The 21,267-nt window shown below is 37.5% G+C and overlaps 2 protein-coding genes across 3 annotated transcripts; both read right to left on the bottom strand.

The window, feature by feature from the left end:
• Positions 1 to 167: 167 nt before the first annotated feature.
• Positions 168 to 8,562, bottom strand: LOC129377178 (excitatory amino acid transporter 3-like). The gene is made up of 13 exons (XM_055056956.1): positions 8,116 to 8,562; positions 7,165 to 7,305; positions 6,784 to 6,876; positions 6,567 to 6,678; positions 6,209 to 6,251; positions 6,065 to 6,118; positions 5,184 to 5,365; positions 4,969 to 5,076; positions 3,546 to 3,668; positions 3,270 to 3,464; positions 3,001 to 3,135; positions 2,438 to 2,542; positions 168 to 940 (listed from the first exon to the last, which is right to left on the bottom strand). Exons 1-13 carry the CDS (start codon positions 8,162 to 8,164, stop codon positions 823 to 825), a joined length of 1,458 nt encoding a protein of 485 aa, XP_054912931.1. The 5' UTR covers positions 8,165 to 8,562; the 3' UTR covers positions 168 to 822.
• A 1,009-nt stretch (positions 8,563 to 9,571) lies between these two features.
• Positions 9,572 to 20,650, bottom strand: LOC129377177 (excitatory amino acid transporter 3-like). 2 transcript variants are annotated; one of them, XM_055056954.1, is made up of 14 exons: positions 19,607 to 20,650; positions 18,075 to 18,215; positions 17,705 to 17,797; positions 17,485 to 17,602; positions 17,102 to 17,144; positions 16,946 to 17,011; positions 15,674 to 15,861; positions 15,299 to 15,406; positions 14,614 to 14,736; positions 14,324 to 14,518; positions 14,029 to 14,163; positions 12,370 to 12,474; positions 11,572 to 11,973; positions 9,572 to 9,787 (listed from the first exon to the last, which is right to left on the bottom strand). In XM_055056954.1, exons 1-14 carry the CDS (start codon positions 19,662 to 19,664, stop codon positions 9,688 to 9,690), a joined length of 1,875 nt encoding a protein of 624 aa, XP_054912929.1. In that variant the 5' UTR covers positions 19,665 to 20,650; the 3' UTR covers positions 9,572 to 9,687. The 2 variants fall into 2 exon arrangements, with proteins under 2 accessions (XP_054912929.1, XP_054912930.1); XM_055056955.1 differs by lacking the exon at positions 11,572 to 11,973.
• Positions 20,651 to 21,267: the final 617 nt, after the last annotated feature.

Genomic DNA, 21,267 nt, shown 5'->3' with positions numbered 1-21,267 from the left:
AAAAAAAAAAAAATAAGACTGTCCTACAACAGCAACAGAATGACTGGCAATTTGTTAAAATCAATTCTTTTCACAAAAATGATTTTATGTAATGTTCATGCATTTACACATAAAAATTAAATGTATATTCAATTCAATTGTTTTCAGTCTGAAAGCAGTGAACATGTTCATACAACATAAAGGATTACATTCACAAAGTATTGTATCAATCAACTTGTATATTGAGCACTGGTCATACACTCAAGTAAAATGCAAAGTTACAGAGGTTAAAAACAGAAAGATGAGCATTCAACTACTACAGACACACCATTAAATTATCTGTGTAACTAAATAAAGTAACAGGTCAAGACCAATTATTGGTAAAAAAACTGAGAATTCAGAAGTGGGAGAAAACCAATTACAGAAGATGAGGAACTGTGGCAGCTCATGAGTGAGGAAATGCTGGAGAAATATTTCTGTCCTACTTGTATCTTACAAGTAGAAAGAACAAATTTAGAAAAACAAAAAAGACAATACATAGTAAACTTTCAAAAGCAAAAATAATAAATCTGCAACAGCAAATTATCTTCAAACACAACAATAATGAACAACTTATTATGTTGTTCATGAAGAGCAATACATTTGGAATAGAGATCACTTAAAAATAGCAAAAACAGAAACAAAATAGAAACTAAATACAGATCAATAAACTGATAAGGCACAATTGTATTAGAAATAATTATACACAAACAAGAAAATGATCAGCTCAGACATCCAACGATGGTGGCATCCCTGTCCTGAGGTTTTAATATATCAGAGTTAATGTGGTGCTGAGATGATCCTTCACTTCGGTGAAATGGATCCTGAAGGGGAGGCGGCACGAGACGGGTTGAGCTGTAGATCGGCCTCCAAACAGGTTAAGTCCAACTCGAGCTCACTAGTGGGACGGACCTTGTCAATGCTAACATGTAAAATGAAAAACATGGTCAATAACACTGGTCAACAGCCAAAAAGTTGTCTGGGCTTTTTCAACTCTTTTAGGGCCATTTTGATGTGTTAAACCCAAAAATGACATGAGCATCAAAATGTGCGACTTGTTCTCACATATTTATCAGATTTCTGAGAATCTGGGATCAATGAGTGGAGAGACTCCATCAGGACAGAGAAGAGACGGAGCATTTTGTACAATGCAGATGCATTGTTCATATGTACTCACCATTACCAGTGTTTACTCTTCAATTTAAAGAAATCCAAGTTTGTAACATTTAATTACTACATTCTATTAGAAAACTTTTTTTTTTCTCCTGCAATCTTTTTTGAATGAGAAATATTACCAGAAATGAACCGATAATGTCACAGAAATCATACTTCTCTAAATCAAATTGGAATAAAAACCTAATTATTCTAATTGAGAAAAATGGATGACACTTTTGAATTCAGCGGTGCAAATAATCCTAATTCAGTTGAAACAAACATAGACAACTTCCTAAAAATATTTTTTTGTAACCCAGTGTAATGATCTGGACAAACTGTGATTAAAGTACTCTATATCAGTAAAAATAACAAGAGCTGCTGTCCTGGCCACTGACAAACCCAGTTGTTAGGACACCAAAGTGCATTATCATTTTCATAGTAAAAATTTCAAAGTAATAAAAATGAGAAGCTCCTTTTGCAGAGTAAATGATAAAAAGTGGGACTAAAAATACAAAAAAGGTTTTTAAATAGAGAAAGAATTCAATAATAATAAAAAAGGATATTTATACAGTCTGACAATGTAGGACAACTCATGCTACATTTAGAATAGTCATTTGGAATTTTTCTGTAATTCAACAATAATCTGTGGTATTAAAAACATTTACCAAGCCCGTTTGTTCGACGATTTATTGTCCTCCATTTTCCCCACATTTGGGAACCACTGTTCTACTAGAAGGCAGAAGTTGCAATAGCTGTGTTGGATTTTTAATGTATTTTTTATGATTCTTGCCTCAGATAACAAGATTGGTACATTTTGTTTGGGGAAGGAGCACCAAATAATTTAATGCCATTGTAATTACTAGTTGGATGATCTTCTTCTTTGCAGCCTTGCATATGTGAAGACACTCTCAAAGCAGATGGAAAGGGCCAGGAGAAGCTTTTTGGAGGTCATTTGTCTTACAGAGTTTAGGGAGGAAAGTGTTTTTTTTTTGTTTTTGTATTTTTTTTTCTCGTTTGAAGCAGGATTTGAAACTCTAAACAACACATCCACACTGGTCTAGAGTTCCTTTTACAAAATGCAATGACTGGAAGTAGTGCACAGTTGGCATCCTATCATCTCAGAGCACCCTATTTGTTCAGGCTCAGTGCTGGATTTCATACGTGGAAGCCACTTGAACACCTGAAGTCAGTCATTTGGATCGGGATGCTTTTGGCAACACTATGTCTTTGCAAATAAACACATCATTTTAATGATTTCATTTACCTTGCTGGTTTGTCCAGGTGCTTCAGCTCATCCTGGCACATAAAATTGATGATAACAACACCAAAGCAGTCTCCTATTATATTCACCCCGGTGAGGATATGATCTCTAAAGGGTACAGAAGAAGAAAACAAATATGTTATTAGACTCAACCATGTTTTTCTCAAAAATTTTCTTTCCCTCACTCTACCACAGCCAAAAAAAAGAAAAAACAAAACTACATGCAGCACAGGGAGCCAGGGCAGAACAAAAACTTGAATCCAGGTGTAAAGACAACAAGGTATTAAAAAGGTAGAAAGAGGAGAAGAAGTATATAAATACTGGGAGATTGAACGCTGGAACAATTGGATGAGGCTGATGGCTAACAGGTTGCAGGTGTGAGGAGAGAGAGAATGGGAAAACCTACCTCACGACATGCCAGTTAAAAATTACGACTTGGAAGAAACTCACTTGCAAGTTTCATGATTGCAAATCAGCGTAACTCCATCTAGATTGACTACATGGTTTGATGATGAAAGGACTGTTTAAGTAAAAGTGGTTGACTCTGAGTTTCAAGTTGAACTTACAGAACCCATTCCACTACGACCAGCATGGCAGCGTCCCTGGCAGGCAGTCCCACAGCTGTCAGAATCAGGATAGTGATCACAGCTCCTGTTGCTGGGATTCCTGCAGCTCCAAATGTGACAATGGAAGTAGTCAGGCTGCAAACAAACACAATCTCTATTAGCATTGCTGTCTAAAGTACAGCACACAACCATAATAAAGCCTTTCCGTGGAACTCAAATTCATAGAAATTGAACTGCTGTTTCCTTGGCACTTCAAGAAAACAGCTTACCCAACAGCAATTATCTGGCCAGCATCCAGCGTGATGTCATTCATCTGGGCAATAAAGACAGCAGCGATCACTTCGTAGATCGCGGTCCCATTCATATTAATACTGATGAGAATGGGCAACATGAGACGGCAGAGTTTCCCATTGACCAATAGGTTCTCTTCACAGCATTGAAGGATGACAGGCATACTGGCAGTGCTATAGCAGAAAACACATCCTTTATTGGTGCACCGTTCATACGAGAAAACTGGATAAGTGTCAACAAACAGAACATCTTACCTGGACGCAATGATAAATCCAGTCATCCAAGCCTTAGAGGTATTCTTTAGGATGAGAAAGGGATTCTTTCTGACAAGCGCGAAGAAAACCACGGGAAGAATAATCAAGGAATGGATTATTAGCCTGGAAGAGACAATAGTCACGTTCAGTGTTGAAGATATGCAATGCAAAAGTATTGGTATTCAATAGTTGTCACAGTTGAATACCAAAAGTTGGTATTCAACTGTGACATTTTTATGTATTTTGCAAAAATAATGATAAATAATAATTAATTTGACTTAGAATACATTTTATGTCTTGAGATCTCAAAGGGCACACAGTAAAACCAGAGTTCAATATTTAGGGGAGATTTTATATAAAATTATAACTGAGAAAACGTTCTCTTTTTCTCTCTCCCTTTTTTTTTCACATCAACACATTTGCGCTCTTTCATTTAGGAAAAAAAATATTTTGAAAAGAAGAGGTGTGATTCGCGATCCTGTCATCTTCACGGTGACTTGGAATTAATTATCAGTTGCACTTTGGGAATGCAAGGCTGTGGAAAAAAATAATGCTGAAATTGATTACTCTTTTTTTAATAAAAGAGAGCAAGAGTGTCGATGTGAATAAAAGGAGCGAGAAAAAAAGAACGCTTTCTCTTCTGGGTTACAATATGTTAACACAATAGCGCATTGTTGTAAAGTGGAACGAAAATAATGCCTGGTTGCACAACAATATCTATCAAGATGTTTGTGCACCACTTTAGAACAACTTATTGCTGCAGAACCAGCTGCATCTTGTTGGGTTCTGTCTCCACCAGCTTTACGTTTTCGTAGAAACCTTTTGTTCTCTGCAAAAAAGGACTATGTTCAAAATGGATGTTGAGTGTGAACACAAAGCTTCACAGTTTGCCACAGATTATCAAATGGACTTAGGCCGGACTTTGACGAGGAAATTCCAACACGAGTAAGCTTTGATCCAAATCAGTGATCTCTAGTTCTCAAAGGCCAGTATACAAGATATCTGTTATACAGATATTTCCCTTGCCAAACAAGGCAAGGGAAATAGCTGAACTGCATCAGTAGGATGCAATTAAGATCTACAGAAATCTGCTAATGAGCCAATGTTGACATCCAAAAGTTTCAGGACAAAGGCCCTTGAGGAGTGGAGCTCAAGACAACTGATCTAATCCATTCCATGCTCTATTTAGTTGCAGCCTTAGAGTCGTCGTGCTGAAAGAAGACAGACCTCGCTAAAGTCTAAAGTGGTTTGCAGCCTCTAACAAATATCCTCCAAGGATTGATTTTTATGAAGCTCAAACTCTGAAATGAGTTGAGTTTTTTTTTGTGTTTATGTCATGTTTATGACAGTGTCATGACAGTCTTATGCAAAATCCTTCAACTAAAGTATTGCCAAAAAATCTTAACAGAAAAGGTGGACATACCCCAGACAAATCACGGCTGAAAGTTTTGCGAGTTTAATGACAGCGCTCCAGTCATCAACATCCAACACATTTTCTAAAATCAGGAAAAAAACTCCAATTGGCAAGTACCTGAAACAAACAAACAAGAAATACTGAACTGATTACAGGGATGTTTTGTACATTATTAATGAATCCAATTTTGTAAACGAGTGAAATGATATACTGTCTTATTTTACCACATAATCCAGTTAAATATGATTTTTATTGCGTCATTGAGGCTTTGAATGGCCTTCACAGTGCTTGTTGCCACCTGTCCCACCCTGTTTATCAAGATGCCGAAGGTGAAAGACCAGATGATCAGTCCTAACATGTTGGGTCCATCAACATAAGTGCCCACCAGTTGAATGTCACTGTCATTCTGCACCGAGAAACACAGAAATACTGGCTGCAATATTCTAAGAGCAATATTGTAGGAATACATCACCTTGTTGGACAATGCATTTCACATTTTCACAATAAATCACATTAAAACCATAAACCGATGTGCTTAATTAACTTTTAAATTTTTAAAAAAAGGACCAATCCACAGCATTGCATAATTGTGAAATATAAAAAATATTATATAACATAGAATTCTTTGTGTATTTAGCTAAACTTTTATGCTGTTTCCTCTTCAGTCGCCCTGTACATCCAGTACATTCCTGTACATTCGCTTATTTTGGGAGGGCAGAGTGAGCGAGCCTGTTCTTTAATGTGAATTCATGAACATTTATGTTATCTTTCAAATAAAATAATCATGTTTATTAATAGAAAATTAAACAATAAAGACGTAAATGCATAATAAATCTACCCCAGTCAAGAGACAATAATAATAATACCACTCAAGTAAAAGAAAGAAGTACAGAGCATTGAAACTACTCTTATCAAGAAAATGTGAAGCCCTCCATCTTTTATCCTCCACTTCAAAATCAAGTACTACTGTTGGGCGACTACTTTAAACCAAACAGAATACTTTGAAGTTTGTGGTTGTAATGTGACAACACTTGAAAAACTGAAAGGCTATATACTTTTGGAAAGTGCTCCAGAGTAAGAACAAAGATCAGAAGGAAATACTCACTAATGGGGGATGGCCAGAAACACTTTTTTTCTTGTAAACAATCTCAGTCTTGTACTGGAAAAAAAATCCAGAAACTTCTTTAAAACTTTCCAAATCCAACATGGAAAGTTACACACTGAGCTGTGGTTCTGAATAAAAACATACCTGCTCATAGAAAGCCTGAACGAAGCTCTCTGGAAACATGTTCCTATGTGAGTGAAAAGAGAGTTACAAAAAAAACAAAAACTGAGCCACATGTTGAAGACAAAATACATGTGAATATTATTTTCTTATCATTTCACATAGGCGAAGATAGTTTTAATTGTTATCTTGGATAATAAAAGTCAATAATCCTCTATGTAAGAAACTATACGATCCACATAATCACCTTCCTAAAAATAGGAAGTTTTTAGGAATGTTTTAAATATATGATGTATATTTAAAACATCATTATTTTAGGAAGGTGACAATGTGCACAATATGCACAAAAACAGGAATTGTGTCTAAATGTCTGTCCTCTTGCCTTAAAAGATCCATGAGAATCACATGAATGGAGAAGTGTGGCATTTCTTTCGTGTTCTCCTGTAATATGAGATCTCCCATACCAGGCTGGATTGTGAGCACCAGAAACAGTCCTGCAACACAAAATCTCAAGCAGAATATTAAAAGCAATAACACAAAGCAAACTACCCCAGCCCTCATAAATCTTTATTAATAATGGCTGACCATAATAATGTTACCAAGAATTGTGGCCAAAAAAGTAGTGCCACAGATGAAGGTTCCTGTGAATACGGCTGTTTTTTTGGACATTTTGGTGTTTAATCCAGTCACTCCTGAGAAAAGAGAGCAGATCCAGAAGTTCATGTGGTGCCTGAGCAATGAACAGGACAACATATGTATCCTAACAACTAATCTTCATCTTTTAAAAATGTTTTAAAAGCATGGGAACTAAATGGTGTGAATATAAAATTAGCTTAATATCTAGATATAATACAATACAAAGGGTTTTGAGCAATATTTATGCAGAATATCCACAAAAAGATGAGTGAGCATCCTTTAAATCTATCTCTGTGACAATGATACGTTAATACTTCAAGTATTTAGATTCATATTTAGCTTGCCTGCAAGGACACTTGTCACAATGAGGGGTACAGCAAACATCTGAAGAATGTTGATAAGTATATCCCCTGGTATTTTTATCCATTTTACTTGATCGTCTCTTAAATACATCATAAACCTCAGCAGAAATCCAGCGCCTAAGCCTATGAGGGAATCACAAGCATAATAGATATGAAGAAAGAAAACATCAAGATGTAGAAACAACCTCAGCTATAGTATACTTTATAACAGTTCAGAGAAATAAATGGGAGTGCTTTCATATAAATATAAAATATCTATTGTAGATTTTTTAATTAAATTATTTTTTTCAGTTTATTGTGAATAGGTTACCAAGAATTATGGCCAAATAGTAGTGCCACAGATGACGCTAGACAAGTGAAACAGGAAACCTGGCATTTATTTTCAAAACATGAGTAAAATAATCACTGACTACATTTTGTTTTCACAATACACCCAGTAACTGGAGGAAAACATAGCAGGTAAAACAAGGTTGAGAATCCACATGGGCAATTAGGTGATCATGGATGATGACCACTGGTGAGTGATCTCCTATTGCATTGGGGTCAAAAATAAGTTCCTGTGATCTCTAGATATTAAGAATTTGAAATTGTTACCGCCACCACTGAAAACAGTTTTTAATTAAATGTGATGTGTCTGCAATGAGGCAGAGAACAGCTGTGTCATCAGAAAATTTGAACATGTGGCTGTTGGGGGTATCACAAAAACAGCTTCTTCCCTGCAGTTGTCAGAATGCTGAACTCCAGCTGCACTTAATTCAGCGTAATTTCACCTTTAAACTTTTATACGCACACACCAAACATTTCATTAGCATATTCAATTTGATAATAATTTTAATTTAACTCACTTCAGCTAAAACCCCAGGTTAAGCACACGTGTTTAACAGATGACCCCCATCTAACTAAGCAGCAAAAACTACTGAGATCAGTACTCACCCATGGCAACCGACAAGAGGCAAACGACCTGAAATACACCCTCCTCCATTGTTTGGTTTCGCTGTGATTTGGGAAGCAGGTCGCTGGCAGCTGTTTCAGTTACTGTTTGGCGTCCAATGCTGGGCAACTAGAAAAGAACGTTCAATCTCTGCGGGTATCTTGGCAACATAAATGACAGATAACTTATGACTGGTTTCAGTAATTTGATGTGTTTGAAGAGCCAATCACGCTATTAACTCATTGAATCAATTTGATTAATCCGTTTTCTAGTGCTCGGAAATATTTTTATTTAACAAAACAGCGGTTAAGCTATTCAAACTGGTTTTAGAAGATCTTGTTCATTTTGTCGTCCAGTCCTGGGATTCCATGTTTTGGAAAAATGCCTGGAAAAGAATTCCAGGTTTCCTTGGATACCTTGAATTTGGTTCAAATGCTAAACAAGGTTGATATTTATTTCAAATAAAAGTAAAAAGACATTGTGTTTCTAATAATATCAGCACATCACAAAACTCTATACGTTATGGACTTTTTATTCATAAAACTGGGTATTTTGACCTGTCTGAAAAACAGACAGCTGTTATTATTCTAGATAGTTATTCTTTTGCTACTGACAGTGTTGTCGGTAACGTGTTCATCATTTCACCTAGCATCCGTCCATCCGAGTCTTTGTCAATCTCTGCATGAATGATTAAAGGAAAGTGTTTGAATTTTAAGGTCATATCATATTCAATGCCTTCCTACAATGATAATTGCATTACAAAATTTATTTAGATCGTTAGTTACATTATTTTCTGTCAGTGAAAGAAGTTGTGAGTTTTCACATTTTGAGTTATAATCATAAATCTTGATATAATCAAGCTCCTATTTCAATATGATGATGTTCCTGAATAGCACACTTATTCAAAAGGATGTCGTTCTCAAATTTGTTTTTAAGTTTTTCAGAACTTCCTTCCTTCCTTCCTACTTACTTATCTGCCCTATCTTAGGCAGCATAGTAACGACAGGGCTCTATTGTGTTCGGCTGACCTATTTTCTGTGCCCTGCTTTTCAGGGCCCACTTTATGGACGCTTAATGACAATGCTAGGTTAAAATCATTTTTACATTTCTCGCAGATAATTAAAGACTAACTTTTAAGTTGACTGGCAATTTATTAAAATCAGCTGATCTCAAGAAAAGATTATATGCAATGTTCACGTGTTCATTCATGAACATGACATTTAGACTTAATTCAGTTATTTTGAATTTGAAAGGAGTAAATCTGTTCATGCAACATGAAGAAATGTATTTATTTACAAAGTATTGTTGTATCACTCAATCAGCTAAATTTTGTAGATAACAACAAACTCCAGAACAGTGTTAATGAATTAGTGATTATAAATAAACAATTTAAAAGTTGGAAAAACATGAATAAAATAGAAACTAAATACAGATGAATAAACTGCTATGACACCATCCTGATAGCAACAATTATATTAAAACAAGGAAATGATCAGCTCAGACACCCCAGGACGCTGACATTCCTGTCCTCAGGCTTTTTATGTAGGGGCTAATATGGTGCTGAGATGATCCCCTCACGTAGGTGAACTACCTCCTGCGGAAGAGGAAGGGATGAGCTCGTTGTCGGACTCCAAACAGAGTAAGTCCAGCTCCAGCTCAGTGGTGGGACGTATGCTAACAGGCAAAATGGAAAACATGGTTAATAGCAATCTGGACAAACTGTGACCAAAATGTCTCATGTCTTTCTACTCAGTGAAAATAACTTATAAAAGTCTACATTCTAGATATTTGCTATATTACATAACAAGAACTTGAGCCCATATTTTACTCAACGTTTCATAGAAAAATACAAATATGTGGCTCACTGAGTGAATACTACAGAAAACACTAACATAATTCAGAACTGGATGTGCACAATGTTGACAAAAGTATTCACTCATCTGCCTTCACACACTCACACACATACACACGTACCCGAGCATCATCCTAATCTCAATCCATGCAGTTACATATGATGTGAGCAGACCGGTAAAGTTCTTCTACCACAAGCTTACGTGTCTGTGTCATGGAACCTGCTTTGTGCACTGGTGCAAAGTCACGTGAGAACAGGAAGAGGCCATTTTCAAACTGTTCCCACAAGGATGGGAGCTTGAAATAGTGAAGAATGCCTTGGTGTGCTAAATCATTAGGAATTTCAGTGTCTTAAAACAAATGGGCTGAGCCCGACTTCTAGTGAACGTTACCAAATAATGAATCCCCACCTCGCCTTCCTGTACAGGCTGAAAACTGCTAACAGTGTTTGAGCAGTTGTTGTCATGTCTACTGACAAACCCAGTTGTTAGGAGACCAAAGTGTATTATCATTACCACATCAGTAAGAACGCGATGCAGCTCCCGCAGAGTAAGACATAAAAAGCAGGACTAAATAATAAAACGGCACTTAATACAGAAATAGAATTCAATAATACAAGAAATAAAATTAGATTCACACATTTTGAGTGTATAAGTAGATCATCTCCTGCTATGATTAGAGGATAGTAATCTGACAGGTAGTCTGTTCACCAATAACCAGTGGTGTTAAAAACTACAGTCAAACTTGTTTGTTTGACCCTTTATTGTCCTCCATCTTCTTCTACAAGGCAGAAGATGAAATAGACTATATTTCACTAGTGTGTTTGATTGTTTCTGATTGTTTGATTTTCACTTTTCTTTCCTGAGTCAAAAGGAATGTAGAGTTCATCGGAGTATAGTGAGGGAGGAGTTAATAATTTAATGACATTGGTGATAACCCTTTGGAGCAGTGGCAGAGCTAGACTTTTTTTCAAGGGGTGGCCAAAGGGTGAGCAAGGCTTTATCAGAGGGGTCCATATACAAATGGACCGTTCCATGGAACGAAAGGAAAAAAAATATTTGTTTCCTTTCGTTCAAAATTAATTTATATAACTAGTAAGGTTATAATTCAACGCTTTCATATGACATAGCCTACTTACATTTCAGTCATTATAAAACTTAATGGTTTTTCACATATTCTTACCAAACACATTTCAAGCAAGAGCTGGGAGATATAAAACATTAGAGGGCAGCATGTGCACTAAAACATATGTTAAAACAATCTCTCTAAAACACGACCTACCAGCAATAGCATGGCTAATATAATAAACGAGGCACTACGCAGCGGTGCACAACCATTTTTTTTTTCTTTTTAGAAATGTATGACAAGTGCCGCCTCTCATTAGGAAGGTAACAGCGGTTACCGCTGAGCGGTAAAATGTAAATACCTGCAAAACTCCTCTCCAGTGTACTCTAAAGCCGCGGATGTGTTTTGGATCAAGCAGGACCCACATGTCAATTTAACCAATGAACAGCGTCGGGCATCGGGCTGCCTTCAGAGACAGTCGGAAATTACAGTTTTCCTGGCAAATCTTTGCCGATCTCATAAGTATTATATTTTAAAATTACCATTTCCAGTGGGGTGGCAGTAGGGGTGGCAAGGGCTCTGTTGGGGGTGGCAAGTGCCACCCCGGCCACCCCTCTGGCTCCGCCCTTGGTGGCAAGGGCTCTGTTGGGGGTGGCAAGTGCCACCCCGGCCACCCCTCTGGCTCCGCCACTGGTGGCAAGGGCTCTGTTGGGGGTGGCAAGTACCACCCCTCTGGCTCCGCCACTGGTGGCAAGGGCTCTGTTGGGGGTGGCAAGTACCACCCCTCTGGCTCCGCCACTGGTGGCAAGGGTTCTGTTGGGGGTGGCAAGTGCCACCCCGGCCACCCCTCTGACTCCGCCACTGGTGGCAAGGGCTCTGTTGGGGGTGGCAAGTGCCACCCCGGCCACTCCTCTGGCTCCGCCACTGCTATGGAGGATCTTTCTCTGTGGAAAGAAAAAGGTCAGCTAGAATGTGTGGCCCTTCTCTCTTGGGAAAAATCTCTTCGGAGAGATGATTTGTCTTCCAAAGTCCAAGAAGGAAAGTCTTTGCTGCATGTTTTTTGATACTTTTGAAGCAGGATTTGAAACTCTAGACAACATGTCCACACTGGTCTAGAGTACAGCAGACAAAATGTAATGCCTGGAATCTACAGGGGGTATCATATCATGGTACCATGCTCAAATTCACTGTTCTTTCTGAGAACATCCTATTTGTTGGATTTCAAGTAGCAGCAAAAAGCACTGGAAAATCTGAATTGATTGATCTGGACAAGGAAGTGAATACTTTCTGCAACATTATGTCTTTGCAGATGAACACATCATTTTAATTATTTCATTTACCTTGTTAATTTGTCCAGGGTCAAGAGCTCATCTTTGCACAGATGACTGATGAGAGCCGCACCATAACAGTCTCCTAGCACATTGACTATGGTAGTGAAATGGCCTCTGAAGAGCATATAAGAAGAGAACAAATATGCTGTCAGACTCAACTATGTTTTTCTTGAAAGTTTTTTGTCCCTCAGTATACAACAACCAAATGCACCAGCTCTTCTCCAGCTTAGGCTGTTCCTGGAAACAAAATTAGTCTCCAAGGGTAATTTTATCAATCATTGCTATACAGGCTCTCCCCACAAGTAGGCGACTCAAGACTCATATTAGTATTTTTGTTTGCAGAAAAAACTGAATGGAGATGTTTGTGCATCTCAGCCTCAATGAGACCTTTTTGCTTCAGTTCTAATTGCAGTCTGTTGGGCTATGTCTTGGTCAGAAATAACTGCAAGCTTTTGATAGCAGACAAATGTAACTCCATCCAAAATGACTACATGACATGATTGTTAAACATGTGTACTGTGTGCACAATTATTATGGAAGTTGTTGTTTTGAGGATTCATTGTATCATTGAACAACTACAGAACTCTCTGTCAATCCAACCCGTTTAAGAAGGGCCCACGAGTTCTTCATGCGGTCTAGGTCTGATGAGGAGGGGGGCCACTTCATTATTCCCCCATCTTTAAGGTCTTTACTGGCTAGCCACATAGTGGAGTACTCTGATACATATGATGACACATTGTCCTGCATAAAAATTATGGTCTTCTTGAAAGATGCATCCTTTTTCCTGAATCACTTCTTGAAGAATGTGTCTTCTAAACACTGGCAGTAGGTTGGGAGTTAATTTTGAGTCCATCTTCAACCCAAAAAGTTGAAGATTGGCTCATCTTTAATAATACCGGCCCATACCGGTACACTGTCTTTACCTTCCTGCCGTCTGATAAGAAGTGCTCATTACTGATCACGCCATGGGTCAATCTATCTGATCCGTCATGAGACACTCTTATCTCATCAGGTCATAAAACTTTTGAAAAATCTGTTTTCAGATGTGTCTTAGTCCAGTTTTGATGTTTCAACTCATGCAGTGGTGATCAGCCGTCCTTACCTGGGCCATGTCTCTGAACTCTGAACATCTTATACTTCTTGGCCCTCAAGGTAGGTTGCAGTTCTGGAATGTCACAGCACTGGAAGATAATGGGATCCTAGAGCTACATGTTTGATTTTTCACAAATTTTTGGCAGTTATTTTACTTCTTTTTTTCTCAACATGCTTCTTGTGTCTCTTTTACTATTTGCAGCAAAACATTTGATGGTTCTGTGATCATGCCCAAATATCTTAACATTTCAAGAGTGATGCATCCCTCTGAAAGACTTTTTACAATTTTGGACTTTTCAGAGTCACTTAAATCTCTTTTTTGGCACTTGTTGCCTGAGGAAAAGAAACTGCCCAATAATTATGCACAATTTGACATACAGTGTTGATCTCCTTAGGCCCACACTCCCTCATTAAAAAAATGCACACCAGCTGACATGTTTATGTTCTAAAACCATTCAAGATTGTACAGCTTGGAATTGGAAAATATGCATAAAAATTATAATTTGGTCAAAACTAAAACTTGCCTAATAATTGTGCACACAGCATAGTAAGTGATGAGTAACAAGTTAAACTTACAAAAACCACTCAAAGAGCAGCAGAAGAGAGGCATTATGTGCAGGTAGTCCCGCAGATGTGAAAATCAGGACAGTGGCTGCATATCCCGTTGCTGGAACACCGACAGCTGCAAAGCTTGAAATGCAACAGGTCAAGCTGCAAGCCAAGCACAATCTCCTTTAATGGAACTGCAAACCAAGTAGCTGGAAATGCTCATGAGCATTTTTGTCTCAACTATAATATACAACTGTATTCCTCTTAACAATCCCAGCATGCATCTTTTCTCAATTCTAGGTATTTCTAGGAACCAACTTACCAAATGGTGATTAACTGGCTGAAATCCAAAAGGATGTCACTCATCTGGGCAAAAAACATGATGGAGATCACTTCATACAGTGCCAACCCGTTCATGTTGATGGTGGCAACTATTGGCAACATGAGCTTGCAGAATCTTGCATTGGCCTTCAAGTTCTCTTCACAGCATTGAATGGTGATTGGAAGAGTGGCGGCGCTTTGACAGAAAGCACATCCTTTATTGGCAAACCGTTTGTATGAGGAAACTACAAAAGTGTCACACTTTGACAACAAACAAACAGAACATATCACCTGGACCCCATGAGCAATGAGGTGAACAAAGCCTTGGAAACCTGAATGAAGATGAGAAAGGGGTTTCGTTGGGTGAACACAAAGTAAATCAATGGAAGAACAAGAAAGGAGTGGATTCCAAGCCTGAAAAGAGACAACAAAATTATGATTATTGTTAAAAACATTCAATGAAAATATATTCACTTAGCTTTCAATGTTGACACTTTATGACAGCTCCATGTATTAGGGAGTTTTTATATGATATACTAACACACAGTAGGAAAATGATGCATAGCTGCACAGTAACATCTACTTAGGTTGATATTTTCTTTTGGGTCTATGCTCCTACATTTTTGAGATTTGCTTTTGAAGTCCTTTTGTTAATAATTTTTAGAAAAATTAAAAAAAAGAATATTTCCTTATATACATTTACCCTCTTGCCTTACCGGCTGGACTGTAACAGTCTTCATAATGCTGTTTGTTCACCAGCAATAACAAAACCTCTTAGGGCTAGAACTTCTGGAGAAAACTGATTGAACTGGACTGAAAATGATTGTATTCGTAAGAACTGATCTTTTTATCCTCTAAGCGTAAGGAAGGAGTAGGAGTAGTACCATAAATACATGTCTTTCCTTTTTAAGCAGAGTTCAGCGCTGCCACCTTAGGAGCAGAAGAAACAAAGCTGCAATGGACAAGGTGGACCTACCCTAGAAAAAGTACCCCTATATATCTGACAAGTTTCATGAACGTGCTCCAGTCATCAATATCCAACACGTGCTCCAGAACCAGGAACAAAAGGCCTATTGGCAAGTACCTGAAACAAAGGACAGTAAAAAAAAAAAAAAGGGGTTAAAGAAAATGAGTGTTTCTAAATTATTTCAACTCCCTGTTTATTAGTAAAAATAATTTAAAAAAAACAGCTTCCTTATGTAAATACAAAAACTGGAATCAAATGTCAGTGGTATGGTCCGAATGATTTGCCCTTTTGTCTGACCTGAACTAATTAAGACAAATTTTTTTTGAGTATTAAAATTTAATCTAAATTGGTAAAAAAGAGAAATGATGTAGTGCTTGATCTTACCATAGCATCCAGTTGTATATGATTGTTATTGCATTGCTGAGGATTCTGATGAACTTCACAGTGGCTTTGGCCTTGATTCCCACCCTGTTTAACATGAATCCGATGGTGAAAGACCAGAAGATCAGTCCTATCATGTTGGCTCCAGCAACATATTTGCCTCTCAGTTGCATCTCAGTGCCATTTTGTTTCTAGAAACACAAATGTGGTGAACCTAACTCTCTAAGGGCAGTTTTGAAGAAGTACAGCACATTGTTGAACAATACATATAACGTTTCCACAAAAAGTCACACTAAAGCTATAAACTTTGATGTACATTATTTTCATTTAGTTTGCAAAATGCCTCTCCAAAGGACTGCATAATTGTGAAATGCAAAGAAACAAATTCAAGGTCTATAAAACCTTTACATGTAAAAATCAAAAAAATTATTTGTGTATTTAGCTGAACCTTATGCTGTAAACCCTTCATTAGCCAATGTACATCCAGTTATCCACATGTGTGCTCATTTGCCTTTCTTCTGCAGGGACAGGGAAGCTGGTGGATGGAGCTAAGTCCAGGAAAATTCAGATTCAGGTTCAAATTCAGATTTATTTATGTCCCAATTGTCCCAATTGTGTGTAACATTAATTGGTGTAACACCAATTGGTAAACTCGACAAAGTTTAGTTTTTAAACATTGTCCTTTAGTTTAAAAACTAAAGGACAAGGTATCAACATTTAAAAATAAAGAATAATGAAACATACCAAAAAAGACATCAAATATAAATCAATACATAATGGGGAGAGTACAGCAGTGTATATGTTGACCGACAGTTCATACAAACACTAACAATCGAATGCAAGTCACCCTACCTTGTCCTGTGTTAAAAAGAAAAATTGCAGTAGGAACAAAGGAGTGCCTGTACCTGCTGCTTTTCATACTAAGAAGTTTGAGACAGAGACCAAAAGGCAGAAACTGGAACTCTGCATGCAAAGGGTGAAATTTGTCAGCAAGAATGGCATTAATTTTGTTGTGTTTATAGAACAGATCTCGGTTGAAAATTAGGACATTCCCCTTGCAGCAGAACAGCCACATTCAGTCCATATCTATAATGGAATGGTTCAGGTGAAAGCATGTCCATATTATGGATCCCTGCAATCAAATCCTGGCTCAAATACATGTGAAAACATCACGTTTGTGGTTGTAATGTGACAACATGTGAAAAAGCTCAAGAGTTATAAATACTTTTGGAAGGTGCTCTAGAAAAAGAACAAAGATCAGGAGAAAATACTCACTACTGAGGGATCAACGGAGAGTCTTCTAGAAGTTCTTAATTGAACCGGAATAATCTCTGTCTTGTACTGCAAAAAAACAAAGAAACTTTTTTTTAAACTTTCCAAATCCAACATGGAAAGTTACACAGTGAGTTGTGGAGCTGAATAAAAACCTACCCTCTCGTAGAAAGCCTGAACGAAGCTCTCTGGAACAATGTTCCTATGCGAGTCAGTGGAGATCCAGACAAAAAATTAGTACTTGTAAATTTTAAAGATACAAAACATGAGGATACTGAAATGGTCTGGCAACCTTTCCAGTGTGTACCCGCTTCTAACCCATTGACACCAGCACCCCTTGCAACCACACTAGGCATAATTGTATTAGATAATGGATGGATGGAACATGAGGATGTTTTTTTCCATAATTTCAGAATTTCACATAAACCAAGAAAGTTTTGATTTATAATTGTCAGAGATAACAACAATCTCTATTTTAACTTCTTCAAATTACAACCTGAATATGCAAACCAGAAATTTTGTCTAAACACTTATCTTCTCACCTAATAATATCCATGAAAAGCACATGCATAGAGGAGGATGGCATGTCTGTGTTAACGGTTCTTCTGTCAAAATCTGTGTAATCCATACCTGGCTTGACCAGGATCACTAGAGTCATTCCTGCAACACAGTCACAGGCGGTATGTCAAAACAATTACACAATACACACTATGACTGTTTTGATAAATCTATGTTAATCTGTGCTGCCCATTATAAAGTCACCAATAGATACGGCCAGAATGGTAGAGCCACAGATGTACGTTGTTGTGAAGATGCCTGTTTTCCCAGGCAATTTGCTTTTTAATCCAGTTACTTCTGAGAAAAGAGATCAGAACCAGAAGTTCACCTGGTGCCTGAGCAATGAGCAAGACAACATACCAGTTCATGCGTGTCCAAGCAATAATCTAAATGTCTGAACTGGTCTTCATCTTTCAACACTTATTAGCCACAAAAAAATAAATGATAAGAATATCAGAATATCAAGTGTTTTGAGCAACATTGATACAGAATATCTACAAAAAAGTGAGCACATTTTAAATCTATTGCTAACATTTACAAGTTTACACAGAAAGTGTCTGGATTTTTAACTTGCCTGCAATCACCCTTGTCACAATGAGAGGGATAGCAAAAAACTCAAGCATGTCAAAAAGTAAATCTCCTGGGACTTTCACCCAATTCATTTGATCTTGAGTGATAGGAACCACATGCCTCAGCAAAAACCCAATGGCTAACCCTAAGGAGAAAAAAAAAATCACAAATATAATAGATATATAATAAAAAATAACATCCAGATGTAAAAACAACCTAAACGTAGACAGACTTCATAACAATCATAAAAAATAAATGGGCGTGCTTTAATATAAATGGTAAATGATATATATGGAAGACATGTTTTATAACATATTAAAGCTTTGATTGGGAGAAAACACTTATCTTTTCACCTAATGAGATCCATGAAAAGCACATGCATAGAGGAGGATAGCATATCTATTTACATACGATGGCACTGACCCAATGTGTGCTTTACGAGGTTTCTTTTAATTATTGTGGTGGTTTTGGGAACTGATAGTCTGACGGGACAACCCTCTGTTTCCCTGTTGTTTGGTCATTTGTTACACCAAAAGGGTTAAATGATTTAGCTTTGGTTTCAACAAAAGCAAAACTTAGTGACTGTGTAAGGAGCCATTAGGAGGCCCCCTAAGTGGAACTTTTGATTTAGTAATAATTTCTATGTGATTAGATTCACAAAAACAAGTTTTAATAATATTTGACCATATAGAAATCATTCTTTATATTGGCCAAAATAAAAAAATATATATATTGCTCTTGGGGCCCCCCTGGTGGTCACCCTAGGCCACGCTTCACTATGAGCTGCAGTGCAGGATTCTCTCTTTCTTTCTCTCTCTCTCTCTCTCTCTCTCTCTCTCTCTCTCTCTCTCTCTCCCTGATTATGAAACCATCTCATTGGCACCGCTTTTATTTTCACCAATTTTTGCTCTGTCAATGGCCTTCTTCCCCAATCACCCGCCAAGTTTCTTTAAAAGTCTCTTCTTCAGTTCTTCTCTTGCCTATATTTTTTTTTTGTTGTTGTTGTTGGGTTTTTTTTGCCACCAAACAAGGTTTTGTCTCTACTGTTAATCCACTGTTGTATGCAATTTGCAAGCATCCTGAGCATTAAAAAATAAGTTGAATGAGAAATAATTCAGAAAATTCACACAATCAGTTATAAGAAGAAGACTTATTCTCATAGTAACGTTTCCTGTTTCGGCTGTCACAAACAGGTATACTTGGGCCAGAGAAATTGATAAGATATCTGAGGATTCAAATTTTCAATACATTTATGGGAATGTACTTATCAGCTTAAACAGTTTTATTTTGATGTTTATAAGTATAAGTGGGTAGTTGATATCTTACATTAAAGATGAAGACCTGGCACCTTAAAAATAGGAGACTTTTTAGTTAAAGAGTATTTATGTGTGTCCACCCGTATTTATGTGTTTCTCTGTGTCTTGAAAGCCCTTGTGTGAAAAGATGCCTGGCACATATGAAAATAATAGACTTTATGAAATGAACAATAAGAACTTTTCTACTTCTATCAGAAGTAGAAAAGAAGTTAGTACTTACCCAAGCCAATCATCAACAGGGAAAAGCCCTGAAACAGGCCCTCTTTCAATAGAATCATTTCACGGTGGAGCTGAGACAGATGCGCCAGTCAATCACAGCTGTTGATGAGAACCAGTTGCTGGGAAACTACGACATTTTTGTCCCCCTTTTTAAAAAATGCTCTGAAAAACCATATTTGGTCTCCATGGGCACCTTGGTACAATAAATAATACTTTTTACTTCTAATCAATATTTTTTTAAAAAAATACATTAGATTTTCAGTAATTTGACCTGCTTGAAAACAAATCATGTTTCCATTGAATCAATTTGATTCATTTATTTGTTCACCGAGACATCTTTGCTTTTACAGTGTTTCAGTGATTTGTGAAGTTTCTGGTTTAGGAAGATCTTATTCATGTTGGCATCTAGTTCTGGGATTCCATTTTTTGGAAAATGCAGAGAAAGGCATGCCTGGTCTCCTTGGATACCTTGATTTTGGTTCAGATATTCTAAACAATGTTTCTAATAATTTAAAAGACAATGTATGCACAATGAGCAGATTAGACCCACAGGGCCTAAGTGGTTTGGATGGTTGATACAACAGCAACAGGTCTTTAATGTATTTTGGTGCAAAGCTGTTAAGAGATTTATAAACCAACAAAAGTGTTTTAAGGTCTAGTGTCAGATAGTGTTTTTCCCAAATGAAGATTTTCCCTGTGCTCTCATAATTCTACCATAACACCTCTAGCTCATGTCTCTTAAACAGCTGGCAATCGTACGGCTTCAAGCAAATCCTCCTCTTCCAGACACCAATTTACATCTTGGAACTTCACCCCCATCAGGGCCTTGACATCCCATTAATTGTCCCCCTTAAAAAAAACAAAGGAGACACAGCCTTTGTGCGACTCCAGGACTTTGGAACTCCCTTCCTCTTTGACGGATCTCCACCTTTGCGTATTTATAACCTGTGTAAATAAACTTTTGCTGATCCATTTTCTTGAGTCGCACCACAAGAGTATGAATCTGATACTCTGCCTCTCAAAGCAGGGTAACCAGAAGGTGTCAGCAACGCCACCTTGGGAATTGCGCCCAAGGAAATAGATCTCTTATGGATGAGAACAAGACTTTATTCCACCAAAAAAAAATAATTACACTTTATTGTTCCATGTTTTAAAAGATAATTAAAATTTAAAGAACCACAATGGGAAGGGAATGCATAGCAGAAGGGGGAGGGCAGTCCAAATGTGAGGAACTGGTTTCTAAAACAAATGAATAAATCCAAATAAATCACCCCAAGCACTTGGGAACAGACACTTGATTGTGATGAAATCCCAACACCGGTCACTCGCACAGCACAGAGGTCCAGTCCTCCTGGATGCCCCCCACCACCTTCAGCTCTCAGCCTGGAGACAAGAGGGTCGAGTTAAACAAAGCAAATACAAAAAAATAAAAATAGACACTACAATTTAATGATCCACTGATTTACTGATGTTGGGAGGAAGCAGACACCCACGGTGACTCACTGTACCTTCCATTTTGACCCTGTGGCTCCCTCTACTGGTAGGAAAAATTACCCCGGTGACTCTTGAAAAGTCTAACTTACACTATGAGGAGTCTTTGTTTCCTCAAAGGTTAGTTCAAAATCCTCCACTTTTTATTGAATATAACCATAATTAAATGGC

This window comes from Poeciliopsis prolifica, unplaced genomic scaffold (assembly GCF_027474105.1).
Source record: "Poeciliopsis prolifica strain line A6 unplaced genomic scaffold, Auburn_PproV2 SCAFFOLD046, whole genome shotgun sequence".
In the NCBI taxonomy this organism is placed as follows: Eukaryota; Metazoa; Chordata; class Actinopteri; order Cyprinodontiformes; family Poeciliidae; genus Poeciliopsis; species Poeciliopsis prolifica.
This window is presented reverse-complemented; position numbering and strand designations above follow the sequence as displayed.

Excerpts from the sequence above, each read along its gene's own strand:
- LOC129377178 (XM_055056956.1), bottom strand. The coding sequence starts at position 8,164 with ATGGAGGAGGGTGTATTTCAGGTCGTTTGCCTCTTGTCGGTTGCCATG. Across the intron at positions 5,366-6,064 it reads TTTCTGGCCATCCCCCATTA|AATGACAGTGACATTCAACT; the intron begins GTGAGTATTTCC and ends TTCTCGGTGCAG. Across the intron at positions 3,669-4,968 it reads TCAGCCGTGATTTGTCTGGG|GCTAATAATCCATTCCTTGA; the intron begins GTATGTCCACCT and ends TGTCTCTTCCAG.
- LOC129377177 (XM_055056954.1), bottom strand. The coding sequence starts at position 19,664 with ATGATTCTATTGAAAGAGGGCCTGTTTCAGGGCTTTTCCCTGTTGATG. Across the intron at positions 18,216-19,606 it reads CCTGTTGATGATTGGCTTGG|GGTTAGCCATTGGGTTTTTG; the intron begins GTAAGTACTAAC and ends TTTTCTCCTTAG. Across the intron at positions 17,145-17,484 it reads CTTTTCATGGATATTATTAG|GAACATTGTTCCAGAGAGCT; the intron begins GTGAGAAGATAA and ends TGACTCGCATAG.